At 41.1% G+C, this 22,933-nt stretch overlaps 1 protein-coding gene across 2 annotated transcripts in view; it reads right to left on the bottom strand.

The window, feature by feature from the left end:
• Nucleotides 1-22,933, bottom strand: part of CA8 (carbonic anhydrase 8) — a 49,790-nt gene that overhangs the window by 23,339 nt on the left and 3,518 nt on the right. For both annotated transcript variants that reach the window (XM_024198452.2, XM_024198453.2), the window contains exon 3: nucleotides 20,741-20,865. In XM_024198452.2, coding sequence (XP_024054220.2) covers nucleotides 20,741-20,865 — 125 coding nt within the window. The remainder of the gene's footprint in view (nucleotides 1-20,740; nucleotides 20,866-22,933) is intronic.

Here is a 22,933-nt window from a genome sequence, read left to right on the forward strand (position 1 = left end):
GTGAACTGAAGCCTTAAAAATCGTAAATAAATAACACAGTGCTGATGAAATTGACTTGTTCTGCCATCAGTTAGAGAGAAGTTTCTTCTTAAGTATCACTAAGAAACTCAGAATTGAGCCTAGGAGAAATATTTCTTTCTGTAGGGGACATAGCCTGAGGACCTTACTTAGTTTTTTACTCCATCCTTCCTTAATCCAAACACGCGCTGATCTCAGTTCTTATGGCTTTACTCAGACAAAATCCTTGCTGACATTAACTTGAAGTTTGCATCAGTAAGGACTGAATACGAACTCAGTAAGGACCTGAGCTTCAGGCCCTATGTTAACGATGTACCTGCAACTTTAGAATGATCAACTCGCCCTGATTTAGGAAACCATGCCTTTCTGTTTCCAGGCCACCACAGCAAGATCTTTTATGTCTGAATGAAAAGATGGGGCTCTGGGATGCTGGAGCCTGACATGGAATCAGAGGCATTCTCTGTACTGCTGATAGGTTTATTAGATCTGGCAGCCAGCTTCTTTGGATAACAAACAGAGTCACAGAATTTTGGAAAAGTTTACTCCTGACTACGGCAATGGCTGTTCTATGCAGCTCAGAGGGGTCATGAGTTCACAGAGAACAAAAGTGATCAATTAAGCTCTGATGTCAGTCAGTCTTATTCTTACACATCGAGAAACCTAGTCAGGAAGTGCTATATCAGGTACCTGGCTGCAGACATCCAGCAGTGCAAACTCTGGATTGCAATGTTACCTAGTCTTCTAAGCTATGCCTGACTTGACTCACTATTAGCCCTGCCCTGTACTGCCACATTCCCATATCCAGCTGTCATCTGAGTGACAGACCCCTCCTGAGATGCTGTATGGAAAAGCTCCCTATGAAATAAATCGCAGCCCATTGTTTATGATGACACATCTGAGTAACAGTACAGATTGGTGTAGGATCTTGCCCAGTGGCTGTGGTGGGCAAATGGGAGCCAGTTACCTACTAGGGTGAGTTGGCCTGTTTCTCTTCTGAGAAAGGGAATGGGCTCACCCTTAGGAGGAAGTCTGTCTGGGAAAGGGAGGCTGAGCAAGCCATCTGTCTAGGGAGATAGGCGCACAAAGGTTTGGTGGATCTAAACCCCATTTAGCTTTAATCCAGCCCTGACTATAAGTATGTTATACATTTACACAATAGGGAATAATTTGCCCAGTTTTTCTACATTAAAAAAGTATTATATATAATTTTTTTTACTTCCTTTAACTGTTATGAGAGGAATTCTGAAACCCTCATTTGCTATTTGGACAAACATAAGGAACTATTCATCCTGCACTAGTCAAAGGACAGTTTTAATAGTAAACTAAGCAGCTGGGACTGGAAAGGCAATTACAGGCCAGCTCATGCTTCCTCAAAGGCAAACTTCTATTGACCTCAGTGGCAGCAGAACTGGGCCCTGACAAAAAAAGTCTGCACAAGGCAACAGCATTTTGGCTGAGAGAACAGAATGCAGCATGAAGCACCCGCACAACCTGGCTGTAGCCACTTCCCCCAGTCCAGCTAGCAGCCATGGCCCATGGCATCCCTTTAACATGGTGATGTGATCCTGAGGATTAGTTCTGCTCATGAGCCTACCAGTTGTGCTCTTCCCACACTGAGTTCTTCTCCATGCTTCTGTGAATAGTATGGCTGAGGATTTAAACGTCACAGTTGTGACACTCTGTGCCTCGGGGGAACCCCCTGCACCTCTATGTTCATCCTTATAAAATGATTGTATGGTATCCAATGCAAAGTTTGTCATGTCGGGTGTCTTCGGAAGGCTCATGATGCACTGAGCATTGTTGTTATAGTAATGTTATAGATTGTAATTTCATGTATATAGTTATGAGGCTGAAAATGTGGCTTAAAACAAGTCCAGGCAAAACTCTCCAGAAACAGAGGGGCAGTTCACACTTCATCAGGGCATGTATGGGACAAACCCAGCCCAGCCTCACAGGAACAAAGGACACTGGCCTAGGCAGCAACAACGGATCTGTTGGACTCTTGAGTGAGTCACCCCCCTTCCCTTGGTCAGTCAGGGACTGCGATGAGGTAATACTCATCTGACTCTGAAGTGGGGGGGACAAAGCCAAGAGGGAAGAAAGAACACGATAAACGGGAGAGACATTTGTCATGCTCTTCCTCTCTCTTCCACCTACATCTACAGACATCACCTCCAAGGGACTGAAGTGCTGATCAAAGGGGAGAGCCTGGCTGAAGGGCAACCAGCCAGCTTGTGGTGAGAAGCATCTAAGTTTGTAAGGGCACTAAAAGTGTTAAGATCAGCTAAGAATGCGTTTTGCCTTTATTTCATTTGGTTGCACAATCAAAGCAGCTTACATGCCAGAGGCTGTGCATGAACAGCCCAGGAGTGGGGGTTCTCAGAGCAGAGCAGGGTAAGGCTGGCTCCCAGAGTCAAGGATTGGAGTGACCTACCAGATCACTAGTCCAGAGAACACCAGGGGAATGTCACAACAGTATGCTGTGGATTCTCTCTATATATCTGCTCCACTACTTGTTCCCCATGGGAAGGCAGAAATGTGGCATGCCCTTGTTGGGTTTTGTGGGAGGGGCAAGGAGGGTCTGACAATGCTGGACCAGAATGAGGATCATAGTGAGCAGATATGTACAATAATATGGTGCCATTTATGAAGAATTATTTTTCAGATCCACAGCTTAAACTGTATCAAAGTTAGAAAAACATCTTGTTGCTACTGTAACTTCACTATGATTACTGAGCATGTGCTAATGTGCTATTTTTGTAATCAGCTATTCATTTTCTTCCATTGCCTGAATTCTTACTCTCATTGAGGGGCTAATTATTACAAAGACTCCCTTCTTTTATGCAAGCAATGTCAAATGTAAATTAATCCTTGGGAGCTTGTTTGTTTCTCTGTCAGAACTAGGTTACACAGAAATTTCCCATTAACTGTGCAACTAGGTACTGTAATCTCTGGAACAGTTTGTTTAGGCCAGTATTGTTGTCAGCTAAGCATGTGTCTAAAGGCTTAAGACAAAGACTGTCCCTATTAGTTCTGTGTGTATCTCAAGCTCAAGAGATTCCAAGGTTCTGTTTGGGTGAGCTAAGCATCACAAAGCTTATCGAGAGGGGTATCCAAATGTATCCTATCAAACCTGATTTCACTCTGGTTTTAAATATTGTATGAATACTGTGGAATGGCCCTCTCGGACAAAGACGAAGTGCAATACAAGCATGGAGTAGAAGTTACAGCTGCTAGGATCAGCATTAACTTCCAGACATATCTGCATGAATAGCAACCCAGTTCAGAGGGAAGCCTGCCCTTCAACAATGACTGCAGTCCAGCACCCCTTTGAATTTCCCTCCTCCAAATTGCTGAGCTCCTCCATCATGTGGCATGGCTGCAGAGGAGCCTCTTCTGGGTCCCAAAATGGAGGGTGAGTCACAGACTCGACTCCTGAGCTTTTCCACCTTGTTGTATTCTTCCTTGCTCTCCTTCACATTTCGCATCCAAGGGCATGCTCTAATTTAGGTTGCACCAGAAGAAAGGCAGAGAAATCCAGTATAGGCATCCCAGTGCAAAGGGTTACATATAAATGAGTGCATCATTACACATAAAGACTACAAATGCCTATATACCAATGCCGGAAGCTTGAAAACACAAATAGATGAGCTGGAAAGCCTGAGATTTGGAGAAGATCTCATAATAATTGGCTTTCGTGTACTAGTTAGATGAGAATGAACTGCATTATACCATGATTTCCGGATGCAATTTATAATAGAAAGATGGTTTTGGTAGAAGAAGAAGAGAAGTATTACTACATATTAAAGAATCTATGGGATATAGAGAGAGCTTCTTAGGAAGAATAGGTTTTCTGTGTAGAGAATAGTACTTATGAGGTAGATTCAGCATGAATACAAATCTGAGTTTATTAAAATTAGGATGCACATGGGGCTCTCAATGAGAACAAAGATGAAGTCAAAGGGCACAACTGTGGGGGAAAGCAAAAGCTGTGGTGAGCCATCATCACCCTTGCCCTTGGTCTTGGGGCTGAACCTGCCCTTAACATCAATTGGAGCATCCTATGGACTGCTCTCACTTATACTAGCCAGTAGAGTCCTCTAGAGCAGTGTTTCTCAACAACCGATCCGTGGACTGGCACCGGTCCCTGAGATCTCCCTGGCACAGTTTAGGAAGGCAGCAAGCCGGTCCCTGATATCAAAAAGGTGGAGGAACACTGCCCTTAAAGGATGTTCCATAGGTTCAGGTTTTCTAGAGGGCATCATGTTTTGGTTCCACCCACAACATGATACAAAAGTGGAGGAGAGTGTATGAAGTAAAGGGAATCTTCACCTGCCCATTTGGAACTGGTATGATGTTCCTTTTATAGCTTCTACAGTACAAAGGGACCTTAGTGAAAGCTTAGGACAGGGGTTCTCAACTGGGGGTCAGAATCCCTTGGGGGGTCACGAGGTTCTTATATGGGGGGATCACAAACTGTCAGCCTCCACCCCAAATCCCACTTTGCCTCTGGTATTTATAATGGTGTTAAATATATTAAAACGTGTTTTTAATTTATAAGGGGGGCGGGGGTCGCACTCAGAGGCTTGCTATGTGAAAGGGGTCACCAGTACAAAAGTTTGAGAACCACTGGCTTAGGATATGGCCCAGAAATGTATGTGAGATCAGAAAGGCAATAGAAGCTAGTAGAATGGTAATGTGTAATTTCAGCTACCCAAATACTGAGTAAACAATGTCACATGAGGGCATGACTTGGAAAAACAATTTCTTACTACCATAACCAATAGTTTGTGTGAGCATTTAAAAGGGAGAAACTTGACTTACTGTTGAACTGTTTTAAGAAGCAAGTGTGTTTGAGCGACTAAGACTGACCATAATATACAGTAATTAAGTTCCACATCCTCATAGGGGGATCATACCAAGGAATACTACCATGGCACTCAGTTTCAAAATGGTGATTTTTTTTTAAAATAGAAAGTTAGTTATTAACAGCCTGAAGGGGAAAGTTAGGAAATTAAAATTCATAGAAGCAGTATAGAGGCTGTTGGAGAATATCTTAGCGGTGAGGCAGAAGGCCTGTGTAACCCACAACACAAAAAGGAAGCAAAAAAGTGAATGAGCAAAGCCTGTGTGGTTAAATGGCAAGGTGCAGGTGTTCAGTCAGGCTAAAAATATATCATTTAACCATGCAAATTCAGTCTGAGTGAAGCTAAGTGATAACAGAACAGAACATCAACTTTGGCAAGAACTTGCCTTCCCTCCCTAGTCCCTTCCATGGGTGCAGAAGGCTTGATGGGAACTATCTTTTTGTTCTGTGTTTGTATAGCACCTAGCACCATGGGGCCATGGTCCAGGACTGGGGCTTTAGGTGCTACCACAAGACAAATAAATAATAGTGAAACCAATGTGGCTCTGATTCCAGTGTGGCTCTGAGGAATAGGGTACAAGGATCTTGAGCTGAGCATCCACATCATCTGTACAGTTTTGTTCCACGTGGGATACTTGCAGACGGTTGAGGAGAGGTCTCAGTGGATGGAGATGCACCTGGGATGCTAACAAAGCTATATAGTTTATCATTACAGGCTGGGCTTTTCAAATGAACCCCAGGGATGCTGAAATCCCACTGAATTTTAACAGGAGTTGGGCACCTAACTCCCTTAGTCTCCTTTAAAACCAGACAAAAATGACTGCTATACAGAGAAGTGAATAGAACTCTGTGCCCATGTGACAGAGTGCTATCAGCAGCACCCTAAACACTGACATTACTGCAGCCTGGAGAAGGCTGCAGGTCCAGCTGAGGGCAATTATACACTTTCGGGAGGAAGGTAATTGGAGAGAACATAAGGGGAGGAAACAGGAAGCAAGGGGCAGCTCAGAAGGAAGCAAATAGAGTTTGCATGGGCTGCAGAGAAGCCTACCCCGGCTGTAAGACTGCATTGCGTGGTATTACTATGTAAGAGAGGAGGAAATCACACCTTGGTATAAGATAAGCAGCCCAGTGTGTGTGGCTGGCTGTGAAACTACCAGAGCTAGTTAGGCAGTGAGGTTCACTGGATAGTAACAGAGGCACCCTGTGACAGCCCATCTTTGAAAACAATGTTAAAGGTGATCCTGAGAAGTATGGACTGGAGAGCAGCATTTCAGTGCTAGGAAACATAGTTGACAAATCATTAGAGTTAGAAGGCACCTCAATGAGTAAAATGGGGAAAAAACAGCACATCTTCTGCTAGGGTAAATGGTATCTCTCTAACCTGTTATAATTCACTGAATGAGAAAGAACCATTGGATATAATTGACTTTGAAAGTCTAAGGGCTGGTGATATAAAATCCCTCAGAATTAGTATGATATTCATATGTTTATTTATTTGTATTGCAGTAACCTTTACAGGTCCAGTTAATGATTGGGGCCCTATTGTGCTAGGTTCTGTAAACATACACAACAGAAAGATAAGTCTCTGACCAAAAGAGACAACAGGTGGGTACAATGAACAGATGTGAGGAGAGCACAAGGTAACTGTGAGATGCTGTTCAGCAATTTTCATTCTGAATCATGGAATAAAAACTAGCTAAGAGATAGAAAGCGTAGATTAGGAATAAATGGCCTGTTCTATAGCAAGACGCTGGTAGTGGTGTAGCCCAAAACCAGCACTGACTAGTGTTGTTCAATTTATTTACTAGCAACCTCGAAGAAGGGTTGAAGATCTGCTGGCAACGCAAAATGAGGTAACGAGTCAATAAAGGGAAAGACTGCAAGGCACACACCAAAGGGCCTGAACAAAACTTGATAACTGCGTGGCACACCTACAGTTGAAATTTCAATTTATACAAGTGAAAGCGTAAGGAACAGCTGGAACTATCCATACGCACGGTGATGGGTTCTGAATTAGTTGTACCATTTCAGAAAAAGCCCTAGGTGTCATTGTGGACAATCCAGTGTGCTTAAGCAGTCAGAGTAACTAAGCTGTTAGGCTTTTGTTAAGGAAGGGATAGAGAATTGAGACATTACATATAAATCAGTGGTATGTCCTCGTGCTGAACAGTAAATTCACACATGGCAATCTCATCTCAAATAAGACATACCAGAAATATTGACAGTCCTTTGAAAAACAGAATTAACAGCAGGAAGGACTTCCATAGAGGGAAAGACTCTAAAGACTAGAACTATTTTTAGCAGGCTGGAAAGAAGAGTAAAAAGCGATACAGAAAAGGATGAGGAATACAGAAAAGGCCAGCCAAGTTCTCCTCTTCACCCCATCTTACAATACAAGATGGGATTAATCTTAGCAGAAATACTTCATTTTAGGGCTGTCAAGCGATTAAAAAATTTAATCACGATTAATCACGCAATTAAAAAAATTAATCATGTGATTAATCACACTGTTAAACAATAATAGAATACCATTTATTTAAATATTTTGGATGTTTTCTACATTTTCAAATATATTGATTTCAATTACAACACAGAATACAAAGTTTGCAGTGCTCACTTTATATTTATTTTTATTACAAATATTTGCACTGTAAAAAAAAACATAAGAAATAGTATTTTTCAATTCACCTAATACAAGTACTATAGTACGATCTCTTTATCATGAAATTTGAACTTACAAATGTAGAATTATGTAAAAAAACTGCTTTCAATAATAAAACAATGTAAAATTTTAGAGCCTGCAAGTCCACTCAGTCCTACTTCTTGTTCAGCCAATCGCTCAGACAAACAAGTTTGTTTACATTTGCAGGAGATAATGCTGCCCGCTTCTTGCTTATAGTGTCACCTGAAACTGAGAACAAGTGTTTTCATGGCACTGTTGTAGTTAGCATCGCAAGATATTTACATGCTAGATGCACTAAAGATTCATATGTCCTTCATGCTTCAATCACCATTCCAGGGCACATGCCCCCATGCTGATGACGGGTTCTGCATGATAACAATCCAAAGCAGTGCAGACCAACACATGTTCATTTTCATTATCTGAGTCAGATGCCACCAGCAGGAGGTTGATTTTCTGTTTTGGTGGTTCAGGCTCTGTAGTTGCCACATCGGAGTGTTGCTCTGTATAGACTTCTGAAAGCATGCTCCACAACTCGTCCCTCTCAGATTGTGGAAGGCACTTCAGCTTCTTAAACCTTGGGTCGAGTGCTGTAGCTATCTTTAGAAATCTCACATTGGTACCTTCTTTGCATTTTGTCAAATCTGCAGTGAAAGTGTTCTTAAAATGAACAACATGTGCTGGGTCATCATCCGAGACTGCTATAACATGAAATATATGGCAGAAGGTGGATAAAACAGAGCAGGGACATACAATTTTCCCCCAAGGAGTTCAGTCACAAATTTAATTAACACATTATTTTTTTAATGAGCGTCATCAGTATGGAAGCATGTCCTCTGGAATGGTGGCCGAAGCATAAGGGGGCATACGAATGTTTAGCATATCTGGCACCTAAACACCTTTCAATGCCAGCTACAAAAGTGCCATGCAAATACCTGTTCTCACTTTATGGTGACATTGTAAATAAGAAGAGGGCAGCATTACCTCCTTTAATGTAAAATAACTTGTCTTAGCGATTGGCTGAACAAGAAGTAGGACTGAGTGGACTTGTAGGCTCTGAAGATTTACATTGTTTTGGTTTTGAGTGCAGTTATATAACAAAAAAAATCTACATTTGTAAGTTGCACTTTCACAACAAAAAGATTGCAGTACTTGGATAAGGTGAATTGAAAAATACGATTTCTTTTGTTTATCATTTTTACAGTGCAAATATTTATAATGAAAAATAATATACATTTTGATTTCAATTACAACATAGAATACAACATATATGAAAATGTAGAAAAACATCCAAAATATTTAATACATTTCAATTGGTATTCTATTGTTTAACAGTGCGATTTAAACTGTGATTAATCGTGATTAATTTTTTTGAGTTAATCGCATGAGTTAACTGTGATTAATCGACAGCCCTACTTCATTTCCATTGTGCATGAGATCAGGAAACAGGGAGGCCACACAGAGATGAATGCTGAGCAGCCCTCTCAATACCGATGGGACTGGCAAGATGTGGCCTTGAGCCACCTGCACGTAATGTAGTAAGCCACAGCTGCCACTGCAGTCCACGGGCCTTAGTATCTCCTGTGGCAAGCTGCAAGGTTCTTCTCTCTATGCCTTGGTTTGCAGGGAGAAGGACCCCCGCAAAATCTTTTAAGCTCCCCACACACAAAACCTTTTTACTCCAGTTTTGCATAGGAGACCAAAATATCATCAATATGATTAACAGGCAGGGCTCACTGCCATAGAGTACTGTGGGGGCAAACAGCTCAGTATGATTGGTAGAGGAACTAAGAGAAGGTTGTGCAGTTAGGCCATCAAAGGTAACAATACAAGGGTCTCATGTGTCAGGTCACATGCTGTTCACTAGTTATGGGAGGAATAAATTTCACCCCCACAATTGTATAATTAAGGGATGCATTATAAGTAAATTATTGGGAGTGTTCTACAATTTTCCTTTAGTGAAGAGCTTGGACTATGATAATTCATTCAATTCATTTCATTTGAATGTTCCTGTTTGTGAACAGATCATGATTTTACCAAACGTATGTGCTATTTGTGAATAAGTATTTCATTTAATCAACTAGCTCTATAGTAGGTTGGATTATATTTTGTGAATAATATTCAAATTTTGGCATTTTTCATCAAATAATTATGTGCATTTTCAATGGTACAGCAGCTTCTACCTTAGAGGACCTAAATGTATTTTTAAACTTAGCTACTGGGGTGGAGGGGCAGGGAAACTGAGGGTTCCTAAGATGAGCTATGCACCAAATTTGTGCAAATCTTATTTTATTCCTGTTTACAAAGACAAACTCCACTATTTCCAGGTTTTCAACTTTTCACCTTGAGTGTGCGGGAGATACAATGAAAACAGGAATCATCTCAAAATGAAAACTGTTTCCACCATTAATAAATATTCTATATAGTAACAAAAGAAGAAAAAAGCAAATATGTCATTACTTGGCTCCCGATTGTTGGCTTTTTGCACCAAACCCTTCACCAGGAAAGTGAAATGCTGTGTAAATCCTGCGGTCAGATTTATAGGCCAGATTCTTTGCTGTGCCAAGTTTCCGCCCAGGTGATACAGCACCCTTGGAGCTGCTCTAATCTGTGCCAGCTGATAATAGTACTCAAGATTCTGTACTTCAACTGGAGATAGCTGGAGTACAGTACACTCCAGCCTTGCCTCCCACTGCCCCTTAATTAGGATGTCTAGGAAGGGGTGTGTGGGAAAGATGGGGATTTCTGTAAAAGTCTCTCCAGTCTGTTTTTGCTATGTAGATGTCTTTGCTGTGTGTGTGTATGTATGTTGATATATTATTTTTAAGCTTTGAGAGACCAAAACCTGGCAAGAAGACTGGATTAATATAGTGATTATTAATGCATACAAGTTTGCTGCATCTTGTGGAAGAGTCAACTATATTGTGTGCTATCAGAGTCACCAGTTTTCTAAGCTGCAAAGAAAACATGAAGAGGTGTGATTTAAGAGAGTAATTCTGGAAAATGTATTCACATGACCAGCTTCTCAACTGAAATCAGTGGGCCTAAGGAAACTGCAATTAATTTCCAGGGATTTAAAACCAGACTATTCACCTGAGGAAGGACTTGTCGTTTAAACAGGGCTGCAGGGCGGGGGATCTTAATCTCACTGATTTCATTCTTATACATAAATTTATCTAATGAAGGCAGAATAACACAATGATCACTCCCATCTGTTTATTTCATTTTTACAGATAATTTGGTTTGATATTTGCTGTAAGGTGACCTGAGGTTCTTTCTAAATGGATGACAGTAACAGCAAGAGTAGGTTATTTTCCAAACATAATCTTGACTTCTCTCCAATGAGCAGTTATACTTAAATAGTACACACTTCAAGGAAGCTCAGAACAATTTTCAGTTCAATACTGCCCAACTTTCCAACAATAATAATCTTCATTGTGTATCTTTAATGGCCTGCTGTTGAATTGCAGTTTTACATGCTGCATTAGTATTGTATAATGGCTTTTCTCTGAGATAGTCCGTGATTGAGGTATTAGATTGGGCCTCAGGAGAATGGTCCGTCTATATAGATGCTTATTAGAGCTGGTTGAAACTCAGAATTTTAAATCCATGAGGAATTCTGACATTTCAAAATTTCCATTCATCCTAAATCATAATGAAAAGTCATTTTCCACAAAATGGGGAAATTTTTCATTTCAGAAATATCTAAATGATCTTATGAAAACATTTCATTTTGACATTATTATTTTGATTATATTACAGTATGTTATACTGAACTTCATATAGCATAAAGGTTGAAACAATAATGTTGAAATGAAGTGCTTTGGCCATATGGAAACTAAAGATTTTGACTTTACCCAAACAAAATATTTAGATAATTATTGGTCAAAAATGTCAATTAAATCGATACATTCCCACAAAACATTTCAATTTAATCAAATCAGCATTTTCCTCATCTACTCAAGGGGTGGAGGAGATAATGCTGAATCCTTTAAAGAGGTCTCAGAAATTGCATTCCCTTCAACACAGCCAGGGAACTGTGAGACATTCCACCTTCAGTACTTCCCCTAGGATGATGCAGTTCCAGATCAGCCATTACTACACACTGTGGCTAAGTGCAACAGCATAGCCCTAAGTGAATACAATAAGATTTGGTCCTAGTGTGTTGGCCTTCTAGGCAAAGATTAGCCCTCAACCGCAGACCTCTCCCATGGCTTGCTACTCATCTCCTTCTACCAAACATTCCCTATGTGTCATTTCTTACCCAAAAGGGTATCTTGCTTTCTGGCTGATTTATCTGTAGTGGGGACCTTCCATTTCTTAAAGGCATAATCCCTTGCACTGTTAACAGTGGTCCTTCAGAGGAACTATTGCAGCAGCCAGCCCAAAAGATTCTGAGGTGCGCATGAGACTCAAAAGCATCTGCTGCACAATTGGGGAAAAAACAGGAAAATCCCTGGAAAAGGGAGCAGATGGGCAATGAGCAGTTTGGGACCCACCTGTTGGTGACTTTTCCCTTAAATGGTGATGGCTGAGTAGTATCGTGTATGTCTTCCCAGCATCACCCCTGGATTAAATTGCAGTTTCTGCTCACAAAGAAGGCCCCAAACACATTTGACATAAGCACATGAATACCCTTCTTTCAAAGAGCTGGAAGAAGCATTTCTCCCTACATCCGGCTATATCAAAGCCATCCCCGCCTGCTAGCATATCAACCATTAATGCACCCGGTGTGCCTTATGAATCAACACTGCAATACAAAGTTCTTAAATGTATTCTTTGCAAAGTATAACCTATGTGTGACTGAGCTAAGCCATAAGCACTCAGTGTTCATATTGGTGAATTACCTAGAATCAAAGTACAATTTGGGGACTGTGAGTGATCATTTGGATCAAATTATCTATCAGCAACAAATAACAAATCTAATACTGAAAGAGCTTAGCAACTGGTAACAAAGCTATTTCAGGAATCATATGCTGCTCATATTACTTTTAAAATGATGATAATGAATGTATTTCATTTTGTCAGTTTCTCTTTGGTCTACTGAGAGGGGGAGAGAGGGTTTCCAGTTTTGCACAACAGCCAAAAAACAAAACACAAACCAGTAAATAAGGGGGAAATCTGAAGTTCGTACTAAGTGAAAAACTGCTGGAAAATACTTTTTTGCAGAGCATCAGCTAGATTCAACCCCCAGTGTAACTCCAGTGATGATTCTGGAGTTGTACCAGGAATCAGTCTGATCCATAAAGTATTATGTAAGGGGTACAGATTATGATTATACCTTCATTCTATATAAGAGGTAAAATTATGTATTTCTTTTTCATCAGTGATGGTTTGAATCTGGATCCAGTTGTGAATAAAAGAATAGTTGTTAGTCATAAAAAACACTACTTTAAACACTACATTACTAATCAACAATGATACTAGACTGAACAGTCATTTAGTTATTTGAATATTAAGTTAATATTCTATAGGGAACTTTCTTTATTAAAAATACTTCTTAAAAATTATGAGCAGAAAAACCTAAAATTGAAATATAAAATAGCAGAATTAAGTTTTGTTAAAGCACTCTGAGCCAATTCCTGCTTGTAAAGAGTGAAATTCACCCCCTTATTTTGAGATCGTAAGTGGATCTTAAGCAATTCATAAGCTTTGTGCTGCCCCTCTGCAAAGGAGTGAATTCCATCCTGAACAAGCAGGAAATCAATGAGATCATTGAGGTGAATGAGATGTAGGCTTGTGTTTAAAACATTCCCATTTGAGTTTATGGCCCAGATCAGGGGTTGGCAACCTTTCAGAAGTGGTATGCCGAGTCTTCATTTATTCACTCTAATTTAAGGTTTCGCGTGCCAGTAATACATTTTAACGTTTTTAGAAGGTCTCTCTCTCTATAAGTCTATAATATATAACTAAACTATTGTTGTATGTAAAGTAAATAAGGTTTTTAAAATGTTTAAGAAGCTTCATTTAAAATTAAATTAAAATGCAGAGCTCCCCGGACCGGTGGCCAGGACCCGGGCAGTGTGAGTGCCACTGAAAATCAGCTCGCGTGCCGACTTTGGCACGCGTGCCATAGGTTGCCTACCCCAGCCCAGATCATAGTCACATTAAAGTTACTGGCAAAACTCCCACTGATTTCAGTGGTGCAAGATTGGTGCCTAATCTTGGAAACAAGTGTTGTTAAAATGGGCCTGCTTGCCTTACTCCTCTCACCAGACTCACTGAGGTCAAAGGGAGTACTTGTGTGAGATAAAGGGAGTAGGATTTGTGTGTGCATGGAGTGGAGTAGACATTGCCGACCTGGTGTTACAATTACATGTATTTTGTTTGTTTGCTTTGTTTTATCAAGCAAATTTACAAATGAAGCAATAAATCATTGAATAAAATAAACAGCACAGAGGCCTCTGAACTACATATATGGGGTGACCATATTTCCCTATGCTGAATATGGGACACCTGGTAAAATTACCTGTATTCAAGCAAATTCAATGGCAATCAGAACTATGCAGGACAAACGTTCAAATTAACATCAAGATGTCTGAGCCCCTGTCAAAAAGAAATACTGTGTAGTTGGATTCTTTTTATTTATCTTCTTATCTTTAAGGCTTTGGGGTTCATACAGAAAGAGGTGACACACACACACTTACATACACCTTTCTCACACAGAGGGATGACCGACTGACCCGACCCTCCCTGCCCGGCGCTCTCCACCCTCCATGCCTAGCTGGGCCCCTGGAATGGACCCGCCTCTCCTGATACACGGCGCCACGTCTTCCTGAGGTAACACATGGGGGAGGGGCGCACGCAGGGTCACATGCTCCCCCTCCCCAGATTTCTGCCAGGGTTCACACCAGAATGTGTCCAGCAACAACCTTTCAGCACTGTGCCGGAGGGAAGGGATGGGAGCTACTTCCAGCCGCAGGGGCAGGAGTGGGGAAGAGATGACCTGGACCATGTCTTTGCAGAGCTCATCTCTTCTCCCTGCCCCACTCCCCTGTGGTTGGAAGCAGCTTGTTCCTTCCTTCCCGCACAGTGTTGAAAGGCAGCTAATACCTCCAGGCTGCTGCTGGCCACCGACATAACCCAGCCGCCTCCTGTCCCCCAGCTACAGCGTGGGCAGGGAGGGGTTAAGCCCTATGGATGCATTGTGCACCAAGACCCAGGGAACCTGACTGCAGGGACTTCAGCTAACCTGGCCAGAGAGGTGGCTCAGCAGCGGAGGATGACTAGGGGATGGAGCAGCAGCCTTGCACTCCCTGGGGGAAGGACGGGGGGGGGGGCAGGTGAAGAGGGTGCTAAGCTGTGAGGCCTGCAGATTTGGGGCATGAACAGGCTGGAAATCGCTTTCCCCACACACACTCCAGAGCTTAGCTGAGGGGTGGAGAGGCTTCCCCATGCCAGCACTGTGCCGGGGGGTTGGCACATACAGGGCTCAGCTCCTCCTGGCCAGTGCCCTGGGCCTGAGGGTCTTGGGTTTTTCAAGGGTGCCGGCCCAGCCAGAGGCAGTGCGGGATGGAAGGAGCCTGCCGGCCAGGCTGCTGGTGAGCTGAGCACCCCAACCAAGGGTTGGTTCTCTGCACAGCGCTGGGAACAGGATGCACCCCACCGAGGGGGGATATGGAGGAGCAGTGGGGCTGGGGGGATGTGAAAGGGCAAAGCAAGGAGAGGACAGCAAGAGGGGGAGCACGTAAAGGGCCGATGGGTGGGCAGCAGAGGTCACCGGCTAGCGCCTGCACACACTCACCAGCTATCGCAGCGTGCAGCCAATGCCGGCCAGAAACGGAGTGGAGGGGCAGGACCTGCTGGCCAAGAGCCAGCACACAGCAGGGGCTGTGCTGACAGACCAGCATGGGGAGCAGCCAGCCCCACCACCAGCCTTGCACACCCACCCCCATTGTCGGCCACTGGACCCCCCCCCCCAACTCACCGCTGGTGGGCGGGCAGCTAGCGATCAGGGATCTGGCCAGCAGCAGAACCTACCAGTACTGATGGTTGGGGGAGACAGAAAATACGGGATAATTTTTCTTTTTTTAAAGAGAAAGTTGGGACACCTGCAGAAGAGCTTAAATATGGGACTGTCCCTTTAAAAACGGGATGTCTGGTCACCCTATACATATATGCAAAATAAGGGGTGAATTTCACTCAAGGACATGTCTACATTGCAATAAAACACTCACAGATGGCCCATGTCAGTTGACTTGGGCTCGCGGGGCTTCAGATGTGGAGCTACAAAACTGCAGTATAGACATTTGGGCTCAGGCTAGAGATTGGGCTCTGGGACCCTCCCGCCTCAGGGTCCCAGAACCCAGGCTCCAGCATGAGCCCAAACATCTGTACTGCAATTTTATAGCCCTGCGGCCCAAGCCCAAGCCAACTGATATGAGCCATTCACAAGTGTTTTACTGCAGTGTAGACATACCAAAGGTGAGCAGAATTTGGTCCAAAATGCTTTAACAAAACCTAATCCAGACATTTCAAGATTAAGGTAAAGTTGAGTATAAACCTGTGCGTTAGGGGCATGGAATTTTTTCTCACAGAAATGAAAAAGGGCAGATTGGTACAGTCTATATATCTGATTTGAAAGCTGTGCTCATTAAAAAAATCCAAAGAACCAAACCCTATGTATTGCTAAACAGATGGTGAAGATGCTTGAGGGAGAGAAATGTAATATCATAATTTTAGTCTGAAGCCATAAAATAATACTTTGTCTCAATTAAATACTTAAGATGGCATCATTTCAGATGAGCAAAAGAAAATCTAATTGTTTCATTTAGACTGGGTGAGTTTTACATATTTATTACAGCATTTTTAGTGATAGTTATTGTCGTGATGAAAAATACAACAGAACAAACGAGTTTGTTTTATATTACATTACGCAAAAGACAATTTTATTTTATTTTTTACTTTTGTTTGGCTTTGCTGTTCAAAACTCATTCGGACTCCGCAGGCAACTGTGAGGTTGGTTTTTTTTAATTGAAAATTTATGACAGCAAAAGGGAAGGTGTTTCTCTTCCTCTACATCTTGGAAAGGCTTGGAAATGATTTGCAGCTTATTCCCTTCCACTGATAGTTTGCACAAGGTTTGGAAAAAAACATACTGCAGCTGGCTAGTAACGTGTGTACAAAACAAGCTAACATCAGCCAATATTTTAAAGGGTTGGATTCTACAGAATTCTCCACTCTGCTCCCAGTCAAGTTGCTAGCATTGCGAGGAACCATTTTTGACCAGTGTCAGTTTTATTTTATAGCAGCTTCCTGTGATTGACTCTAAAAATTAATTGTTTTTTAGGGTTAAATTGTGCTGTTTGGCCCAGTCCTGAGCAAGTACCAGTGTGTAAGCTACACCGTCCTAGGACAAGTTCAGGGACATACTATGACATTCAGAGACACGTCTCTGAGGCACAATTCCCTCCAGGCTTCTCCCTTGCTCCAGTAGGGTGGTAATTTGCTGTTGGCCTATATCAGCAGTAAATTCTTAACCTCCATTCCTGCACCAGGCAACAAGTAGGAGGGGGAGAATCAAGGTTCCACACATTTGCCACCCCTTCCTTCCCATTCCCCACCCACCTTCTGGAGGGGGTGAAGAGTAAGGAGGTTGCAGCACCCACTTACTCTTTCATCTCCACACTCAAGGCGTGGGTAGTTCATGCACAGGTAGAAGAGTAGCTCTTACTCCCTTTTCTCCCCTGTATAGGTGTGTACTCCAAGTCACAGTCTAGCCTTTGTATCTTTCAAGGAAATGGAACTAGATACTAATCTTCTATTGTTGAGCTCTTTATCAAACTTTTAACATCAACAGCAGCCTGAGAGAGTAAAGTATCCCTGAGTATGCTCAGTAGAATACTGCATATGATTTCTGAGGAAGGCTGTATGAAATACCTCCTCCCAGTTTTTGGCTGCAAGGCAAGATTGGGCATTGTATTTCTTTCTAGGAACAAAGGGAGGAGGATTGTGAACAACATGTACAGTACATGTTAAAAAAGGTGTTACAATGTTTACATTAGACTGCAGTTTGCTGCTTTGTCTGGCTTATCTTGGTTATTGCAACTACAAGGGTTTCAATTAAAATGATAACATATATATTAAAGTCAACATTTTGATTTCTTCCACTGGGGAAGCTGAAAAAACAAGACTTTACCGAATTTCTGATAATAATAAAAACAAGAACAAATTTAGCCTCTGAGTCACATGAACAGCAGTTTTGTTAAAACAACATGGCAAATCATTTCAAGTGTTTGTCCCAGAGGTCACAGTACAAACCTAATTTGCTAATCTATTTAGCCATGAACCTGAATGTCCTAACCCTGTGCAAGATTCCAAGATGTCTAGTCAGAAAATAATAGATTGTTACACTTAGAGATACAGGATGTTGCTTAATTCCTATCTAATAGTTATATCAAGGGTAAAGAACCAGAGGAAGGAACTAAGCAGTAATCCTCTTCCAAACATTGAGAAGTAACATTCCTATCTAAAGTCAGACTTTACAAGGGTTGTTACGCTGATATTCTGTAGCTGTTCTGTAATAGCTGGCCCAGTTTATTAATGTAAGGGTATGTAGGATGGTTCCTATATCTTAGAGTCGGAATTCAAAATCAAACTGCTGCTCTGATCAATAAATACAGAGAGCCAAATCAGATATATCAATTGAAATCTAGAGTTACTACATTGGCTTCAATAGAATTACTCGGGATTTTAATGGAATAATAGAGATTACAATCTGGTCCCAGTTTGGTGTGTTGCTAATAGATTTAGTAAAAACCATGCAGTTTTGTTTATCATTTGTTCATATACTTGGTTTGTGTCTTCCTGAAAGTCTTATCATCCAATGTTTTTTATTCTCAGTGACAGAAATGTATTTCAGGCTTCTAAGGCAAAAATCAGCAGTTGGGCCAGACATTCTCTTCTAGTGGAAAAGCCAGGCACAGCTCTCAGGGGCCTGATTCTCAGGCTTGCATTTGTGTATACACATTTACACATACACACTACAAGATGAGAACGCATACTCCACAGATGGGTATGCAACTGGGTAGACACCTATCACTATCTATTAGTGTACACATTAAATTACTGTTACCTCCCAACCCACTGAAAATGAGGCCCTAAAATACATACTGTGACCACCAGCTCCTGAACAAAAAGATGCCCGTATAACAGGCAAGAAAATAGCTCTACTGATCAAAGTGACTGTTCTTGATAAAAGTAATGTGTGGAATCCCCAGAATGAAGACAGTGATTAGAATCCCGTGTTCTGTAAGATGTGACATAAATCATACTATTGAAGGAACATATGTATTTGTCATGAGCACCTACTTTCACCCTCCTCAATTTTTACAGTATGATATTTGGACCAAAATTTAGCTGCCCTGTATGCCTAAGACTAGAAAACTCATAGGTAGAAGGGGAACATGGAGCAGAAGTTTTCTACAGAAAGTGTGGTTCCTCCACCATTTCAATCTCCCCAAAAGACATGCAAAGAAGTCAATCTACATTCTGTCAAAGCAGGATAGTGTGGGAATAAGGGACATGGGGTTACGGCCTGTATATCTGTCTGTACATGACTTCTAACCCAAGAATGATAACGTCCCACAAAAGAAATCTACTTGGAGACCTGTGTGTAAGGCTGCATGTGTATGCTGCTTTTACAATGTATTTTGAATAGATCAATAAATCTTAACTTCCAGCCATTAGACCTATCCTACTGTCACCAGTAAGCAAGATCCTAGGATCAGAATTTAGCCAAAAATGGCTTTGATGCAAGAGATGAAGTGGAAACCAATTTGCTCTTCTATAGATCTATATACACACTTCTGTGCTAACTGTAATGAAATCTTGGGTTTGACATCCCTCACTTTGTCAGGACGTTTTAGCACAGCTGTCATGCTGCCCTTAAAGGAGACGTAGCATGGGTTCCCACTGAGGCTGATCAGATCCGCTGGCTAATCCCTGGACCTTTTTCATAGCTAGCCTCCATGCTGACCCTTTTTTATATACTGATTTATTTTTTAAATGGATATTAACTTACTGGGGGCAGGTTTGCTTTATCTTGCATCAGTTGCCCACTGTCACAAGGGGCCACTGGAACTGCTTTGGCGTGGGGATGCATCTATACAGGGTCCAGTAAAAGGGGGTGTAGAAGCTGTTACTCTGGCCCTACATTACCTGGTGAGTCCCCCATGTAGGGGTAACTTTCCTGAAGCCAGTTCTGCAGTGGACTGATACAAAACAGTCACAGCAGAGGCCAAGATCTGACCAATGTTCCTAACCCTGTTATTTAAGCTATGCATTAAGCCTGTATCTATTCCACAAGTCCGTGTGGATTTTTATATTTATTTTTTAAATAAACGCTGATTTTTATCCTTTTTCTTTTAAAAAATTCTATTCCAGCAGAGTGGGCTCTATGTGTAACCAGTCAGTAACAAATGCCCAAGCACTTGAAGAGGAGAGCATAAATGGAGCATTTCGAGCTTCTAAGGGATTATGATAAATAGCAAGGCAAAAATAATTTTAAAACCTCTGAAAAAAGGCATGAAAGTCTCCTTATAATACAAAAGATGAAGTGCACAGTAAATGAAAATACTGGAATGATCTTCTGCAGTACAGTTGCAATCGTGGAACATAAAGCTGAGTATCTGTGGAACAGCTCAAATTTTAAGATTGCAGAACATTTGTACCCTTCTTTCCAAAGCTGAGCTTCACTCCATGCTATGATTATATAGAAGAATTTCATACATCCTCCAGTTTTCAGATGTCTAAAGCTTTTCATGAACAATTTATTTATGTTTTTTTTAAACAAGTTTATTATTTAATTATTATTTACCATGGAAAGGCTTCCAGCAGCTATTTTCCCCCAACTATAGCTATTAGTCAAGGTGACATAGGAAGTGTTGAAACAGCAGATCTTGTTAGAATGCTAATATTATTAAGACAGAAGTTAATAGTTCTGCAAGTTAACTTTATGGCCAATTAATCATGCAGTACGATGTATGCTAGAGGCACATTACTAAAGACTCAAATCTCAATTTACTGGCACTAAAGCACACTTCAGCAGACGGTTTTTTCACATGAAAAATGCTGAGCTAAAATAAAAGCTGTTTTGAACTACCAGGTTATCAAGCAATGATTTAACATCTTATGCATAGCACAGGTTTTTTGTATTGTGTTGTCATTCTTACCTCCATGGGAAAAGCTTTAAAATTAACAGTGTGTTCAGAGCCACGCTGGTTTTCTCTCCCCCAGTGAAACTGAACATCATGTAGTTCAAATTCATGTCCCCGAGGTAATGGCCCACCTACTAACACTGGAAAAGAACACAAATGAAGACATACTTAGTTTTCCAAGCAAACAAGCTGCTGAGCACATTGTCCACAAACAATTGGGAGATTGTTGCAAACTTCTTTATTACGATCTATCTAAGAGAGAATGGGAGCAAAGCTAATATACCTGCTGCCTTTTCTCCTGTGTTATTACCCATCTGCAGAATCCCAATTCATTCTCAGTTATATAATGCTATGAAAATGGTATTATCCTGCATTCTGAGTTTTACAAGGTAGAACAGCTAGTCATATTGCAAGATAAAAGCATTGTATGCTTATCACTCCAAAGAGTGAATAGGTTTATAGATTGATAACCAAACAGACGCTCTGTGTTCTAACCAGATGATGTGGTTTCCTTCTGGTGTCAAACTGCATAATTGCCTCGTAGCTATACAAATGCCTCACCTGTATCACCTATGTTTGTTGTGCGGAAATTGGTCATGAAACTGGCATTCTTGGCTGCCAATGTTTTGTTAGATAATGATATTTTGATAGACAACACCTGCCAGGCTTGTGAGATATAGGTTGCCCTTATGTTCCGTGAGCTCATAATAAATAATCTTAAGATTCAATATCAACACTATACTATATTTACAAAGTAAACCACTAGGAAGATGCTTCACAGTACTCTAGACCGCCAGAATATTCTTACTGCTGTTTCTAAAACTGTTTCTAAAAAGTTGTGAATGTGGGATAATGCTTTAAAATTAAACAACAAAAAGATCCATCCCCCAGTCATAAAAAATGAAAAGAAGTATAAATTATAACTTGAACATTTGACATTAATCTATCTTTTCGCAATGGTATATACACATAGGTGTACAGATCTGAAGCCAAACTTTGGCCCTCACTTCCATCCATACCAGAGTTTGGTCCAGTGAGTCCTGAAGCTGCTTAGGAACAAATATTGCATTCAGGTACATGCTTAAAACTCTTCACTGAAGTCAGTAGGAGTAATGTTCTCATATACAAGGGCCGATTTGGGGCTTAGAATGCTTACAGGTCTGCTCCAAAGCCTATCAAACTCTAGTCTCTCACTGTCTTCAATGTGATAAACATTGAGGAAACCAACATGTCCAGAATACAGCAAAATCTGATAATGTGTTATATTAATATTATATCTTTAGTAACACAGATTTTTTTGGTGAAAGGAAATATTATTCCCATTATATGTGTGACTGGAAGTGCTCTCTACTGTAATATTGTTTTGGACCTACTGGACCATCACCAAACCTATCTCTGAGGCTTAATTCATAACACTCATCTCATGTTAAGAGTATTTATTATCAGTGCATAGAACATATTCATGTGCACTTTGCCTCTCTGCAATGTGTGATTCCCTATTGGAAAATCATTCTGAAACTTTTTTCAGAGTAGCAGCCGTGTTAGTCTGTATCCGCAAAAAGAACAGGAGTACTTGTGGCACCTTAGAGACTAACAAATTTATTTGAGCTTAAGCTTTCGTGGGCTACAGCCTACTTCATCGGATGCATAGAATGGAACACACAGAAAGAAGATATTTATACATACAGAGAACATGAAAAGGTGGGAGTAGCCATACCAACTGTAAGAGGCCAATCAATTGAGATGAGCTATCATCAGCAGGAGAGAGAAAAAAACCTTTGAAGTGATAATCGAGATGACCCATAGAAGGTGTGAGGATATTTTAACATATTTTAACATGAGGAAATAGATTCAATTAGTGTAATGACCCAACCATTCCCAGTCTCTGTTCAAATCTAAGTTAATTGTATCTAATTTGCATATAATTCAAGTTCAGCTGTCTCTCTTTGGAGACTGTTTTTGAAGTTTTTTTGTTGCATTCTGAAACTGAAACTGTCACTCCTTGTAAAGTTACTTGACCTGCATTGTGGTCAAAGGAGAAGTGTTTCTGCTAGTAGAATACCCCTAAAATATTTCTGAAATATTCAAGAAGGCTCTCAATCATATCTATTCTCCTCCATTGTAAAGTCAGTCATGCTTTCTCCATCTTATATATCATACATGCACAGTGCCCAAACTGGATGCAGCCTGTAAAATGTTTATAAAGTC

The sequence above is a fragment of the Terrapene carolina genome, unplaced genomic scaffold (assembly GCF_002925995.2).
Source record: "Terrapene carolina triunguis isolate 2854851 unplaced genomic scaffold, T_m_triunguis-2.0 Scaffold58, whole genome shotgun sequence".
NCBI classification, from domain to species: domain Eukaryota; kingdom Metazoa; phylum Chordata; order Testudines; family Emydidae; genus Terrapene; species Terrapene triunguis.